The sequence below is a fragment of the Limulus polyphemus genome, unplaced genomic scaffold (assembly GCF_000517525.1).
Source record: "Limulus polyphemus unplaced genomic scaffold, Limulus_polyphemus-2.1.2 Scaffold1110, whole genome shotgun sequence".
NCBI classification, from domain to species: Eukaryota; Metazoa; Arthropoda; class Merostomata; order Xiphosura; family Limulidae; genus Limulus; species Limulus polyphemus.
Window position 1 is genome coordinate 156,273 of NW_013666720.1, and position 4,980 is coordinate 161,252.

At 28.1% G+C, this 4,980-nt stretch overlaps 1 protein-coding gene across 3 annotated transcripts in view; it reads left to right on the forward strand.

Moving 5' to 3' along the window:
* The window catches only part of LOC106462176 (geranylgeranyl pyrophosphate synthase-like), a 31,141-nt gene that overhangs the window by 12,380 nt on the left and 13,781 nt on the right, over window positions 1–4,980 (forward strand). For all 3 annotated transcript variants that reach the window (XM_013922076.2, XM_022389362.1, XM_022389363.1), the window contains exons 5-7: window positions 1,619–1,782; window positions 2,303–2,404; window positions 2,973–3,033. In XM_013922076.2, coding sequence (XP_013777530.1) covers window positions 1,619–1,782; window positions 2,303–2,404; window positions 2,973–3,033 — 327 coding nt within the window. The remainder of the gene's footprint in view (window positions 1–1,618; window positions 1,783–2,302; window positions 2,405–2,972; window positions 3,034–4,980) is intronic.

A 4,980-nucleotide genomic window follows, 5' to 3' on the forward strand; every position in this document is an offset into this window, starting at 1 on the left:
AAAGTACTAGTCTACTGAAACACAGCCAAGACAGGTCACTTTGTAAAGATTAAAGGTCAGTTTTATTCAATTTGATATGATAACATGAGAGCATGTGTGCTGTGTCATTGTAACTTCTGTATTGTTAGCCAGGCATGGCTGAAAGGTCAATATAATAAATATATATAAATGTATAATGTTATGAAATTTAAGCAATTTAGTCTAAACATTTATGTATCATGTTATATAATTTGTTGTCATTCTAGAATGAAAGAGGCATAATTTATAATTATTTCTTAATTTTTTATGGTTGTTACAAGATAGGTCAAATCTACCGAACCCGTACAGAGATTTATTGGTGAAAATAACATAGAATATAAAGTTTCTTCTTAAGAAATGTTTGATAACTATCTAAACATTATAAAGATTTTACATATGAAATTTCAAAATTTTCTGATGCATTAAAGTATTTTAATCTTAAAATGAAAATTACTTTGCATGTTAGAAAGGCAACATGCAAAAAGAAAAAAAAGGCATGAGAAAAACATTGCCTAACAAACCTTAAGACTTAATAAAGAAAAATGTTATATTTTGCATATGAAAGCATTGTAATGTTTACTGATAATCTACCAAAATCGTTAATGTACACTTACTAATTTAAAAGTTATAGCATGAAAGCTATAACAAGCACAAAATGGTTATGAGGTCAGTCCCAGGGACCGAGCCAATGCTGAAAAGAGTTAAATTGAAAGTTATGCCCAAGAAAGAAAAAACTACTTACCTGACATGACTTTCCAGGAAAAGTCACTTGTTTGTCTTCACATATTTATTTAATATTAAATATTATATCTATGTTTGTAATAATAATAATAATCATATTTCCTAATATAGAATAAAAAATTTAAATCTGTCTTGAAAATGTTTTTTACTTATTATTTTGAACTGTGTGAGAATGATGCATAAAAATCTACAAGGAAAAAGCTTATTGATTGATTGTTGTATAGTGTTTTTTCCAATAATTTTGTGCTTGAATAGTGTTTACAACTGGTCTGAATATTCATATCCATGCCTCGATTATCAGCTTACTCCAAAAATGCCATAGCTTTTGATGTTCAGTGTCTAAACACTAGAACCCACTAGCTTTTTGCCTGCTAGCCACCACTAATTTCATACTCTGCCAGAATGCATAACATATTAGTATGTGTAACATAAAGTATAGGATTTTTATATATAGTGCCTTGTATGAATTTGTACTTCAAAAGGTAAAAAGAAAGAAAAATCCATTTTCCAAAACCTTTTAAGTCAATATCTGATTGATTGAGCTAAACAGACAATATTATGTCCATTAGAAATGCTGTTACAATCCCATTTTAGAAGAAAGTAACAATTACTGGAAACTAAGATTAATCCAGCATTTAGTATTAAAAATTCTAGAAAATCTTTTAACCTATAGACTGACTTGTTTTGTTATACTTTTAATTCAAACTATTCACATATTTACTAAATCACTAAAACAGAATTCCAAGTTTAGTTTCTTCAAGAAAATTATAATTTTGTGACTTTGATAAATATATATATATTTGCAATTGCACATACTAACTGGTTTGTGTTTATGTTGATATTCTATTCTATTCCAAAGGATTGATGATATTGAAGATAATTCTTGTTTAAGACGAGGAATTCCAGTGGCACATCATATTTTTGGGGTTGCTAGTACCATCAACACTGCTAACTATGTTTATTTCTTGGGGCTAGAGAAGTTGCTGAAATTGGGAAAACCTGAGGCTACAGTTGTGTACACAGGTATGTTGATATACCATTTGTTTCTGTGGCAATAGCTCGGGGAACTTGATATACTGTAATATCAGTGACTAAATGTTACCTATATTTATAATGCTGAACATCTTGTGAACTGTTAGAAGTTTTGATATTAATAGTAAAATCATCAGAAATTTGGTGTAATAATAAGGAAATGAGCCATGCCAGTATCATATTAAAGTGTTTTAAATACAAAATGTTTACCATTTTGTTAAATAGCTACAAACCATGTTAGTAATTGAAGTTTGATATCTTTGTGACTTCAGTATGTGCTTTCACAAGTACTAACGTCTTTTGATTGATAGCTGTCCAGCAAAAAACTTGGTTTGTTAACCATTTTATATTCATGTATCTTGTTATGTTTGAAATATTGTTTGGGTGAAACTAGACTTTATATATATATATATATATATATATATTTATTTATTTTTCTAAAGGATTTTATCCATGATTTTTTAAAATTCTTAAAGTAGATTGCATAAAAATATTGAGACTTTCTCCCTAGAACAGTTGCTGGAGCTTCATCGTGGTCAAGGAATGGAAATATATTGGAGAGACAACTTTGTATGTCCAACAGAAGAAGAGTACAAACACATGGTTAAGAGAAGTAGGTAGATTTATGATGAACCCGAAGAAGGGTGTATTTAGTTATCAGACAATCACTATTAAATTAAGAGAAGTTATTCATTGAAAATCAATACAATTAAATGTTTAGTTTCTGTAATGTAAGATAGTCACAGGATACTAAAACACTGCATAAATTATAGTAGTAATAGGATTGACTTAAATGTTTTGTTTGATCTTTTTATTATTAGTAGGGAATGAGAGGTGAATTATTCATTAAACATCAAGAAATTACAAGGGTTTTCTATTTAATAATAAAAACACAACTACATAAACAGTAATCATGGGTATAGCCCAATAAAACTATTAATTTTAAACTTCAGCATTATCAGTAATTCACCCTATCTTTGTGCATGTAATCAGTATGTTTATCATCTTATCCAGGCTTCAACAGAATGTATTGTATATTTTGTAATTCTGTGTGATTGACAGGATAAGGTTTCATTTTTGTAGACTTAAAAGATGAAAACCTTCAGCTTCTTATATCATGTTTGTTTGTAAAAAATTCCTCAGTAAAGTGTACAGACCTGTGAATAAAGTGCTTCTTTTAGAAACAGGAGGACTGTTTGGATTGGCTGTACAGTTGATGCAACTCTTCAGTGACAATAAAAGGTTAGAAAATGTTTTATACATTGGCTTAAGTTTGTGGAATTAAATAATGTAATTTAATATTAAGAGGCATAATCTTTAAATAAAAACACAACTTGTTAAAGGACTGTTGGTTAAAGTTCTCACACAGGTACAATTGTACATGTTAGTTGTTTTGATAATTTTTTATTGTTTTCTTTTTACATACAGAAGGGCAATTGATCTTCAGTATTATTATTGTATGGTGATATTTTTACATGGTGTTAGTCATAAAAAGTAGAAGAAAGAAATGCTTGTTGATTAACCCTCTCTTTACATTTTTGATCATTTTATACAACTCTGTAACTCCCTTGTAATTATCAGAATATATACTATAACTTTTAATGTGTTAAATGTATCTTCATTAAACTTGGCAAGCTTTAGTAAACATAAGTGTTTTGTACACAAAAATAGCCGTGAACTTATGGAGTCAGAGTCTGACTCAAACTAGTCTGAATGCAAAGTAATTTTCATGATAAGACTAAAACTACATTTTTTCATCTAAAATTTTTCAAATTTCATATATTTGACCTCTAGAACCTCCTAAATGAATATCAAAAGTTTTTCATTTTTGTTTTCTCTACCTTAACACTATATGGGCTCAGTCTGTTAGGCTAAGTTTGTAACAACCTAAAAAAAAGAAATAAATCTAACTTATGCTTTTTTTTTTTAGAATGGATGCAGATTGTAACAGAAAGTTGCAATTATTTATCTTAAACAGATAATAGTTTAAATCTCTTTTTATTCAATTTTATTATTTTGTTGCTGTTTGAAACTGTATAGTACTAACCCTAGAAATCATCAAACAAACACACAGCTTAAGTTACAGTATTGAATTATGTAATGCATGGGCTTTTTGCATGCATACCTTGTGGATAAATTATTTTTATTTAATTTTGTTTTCATTCATATTTTCTTATCTAACCTAATAAATTTTATTATTTACATTTTAGTTAATTTTCTATCAGTAAGTAAAAAATATATACATAAAAACAGGAAATTTAGTACTTACATGTGGGTCTTTTACTTTTTTTTGCAATCAAAGACTCGAAGTGTCAGTAAAAGTTAACCCTTATTTTTGGTAGTGTTGTTATTAGAACTTTACTGAATTTTTTCTTATTTTAAATATTCTAATTAGAACACAAAGCATAAAGTAACCAATAACTATTATAATCTAACTGGATTTCTAAATAAGCTAGTGCTCTAAAATAATTCTCCTAACTAGACTTGGTGATAGCAACTTTGAATATGTGTGCTGTGCTGAATAACTCAAAAGTTGTCATGAGAACAAGCTAGCATTATACATATCAGTAAATTAAAGTCTTCTCTTTCTATTGGTTGTAAACAATATAATAGCAAATGGCATTTTTTGAAAAGCAATATTTGATCGGAGGACATAGCATGTGGGTTGAACTTTCTGGTTTATATCTAAGTAAAACAAGATGAGTAGAGGTTTAAAGTTAGATTATGTCAAAGAAGTATCTATAATATAAGCTTGTAATTTGCATTAAAGCTCAGAACTCAAACAGAGGTGGAAATTGTGCTGTTTGAAGTAAACAAGTGTCACTGATACAGAAAATGGATTGAGAACTTAAATATTTCCTTTTGAAAATAATAAATTAAAACTTATATTAAAATATGATTTATTAACTATTATGTTTATTGACATACATTGATAATATAGTAGCTTAACCCTTTCCATACGTGTCATGGGTGAAAGGCCATGTCATCACGTTTGTTGACTCAAATTCAAAATTTTATTGAACTACTATTTCATGAATTTATGTCAATAAGTTTGGTATCAAACTGTAGATTATGATTCGAATTTTCTTAATTTAAAAGTAAATATAGGAAAAACACAGATAAGCATTGATTTTTGTGTGTAACATGGTATGTTGAATACAGCACTGTTTCAAATTAGATGTTTGTGAT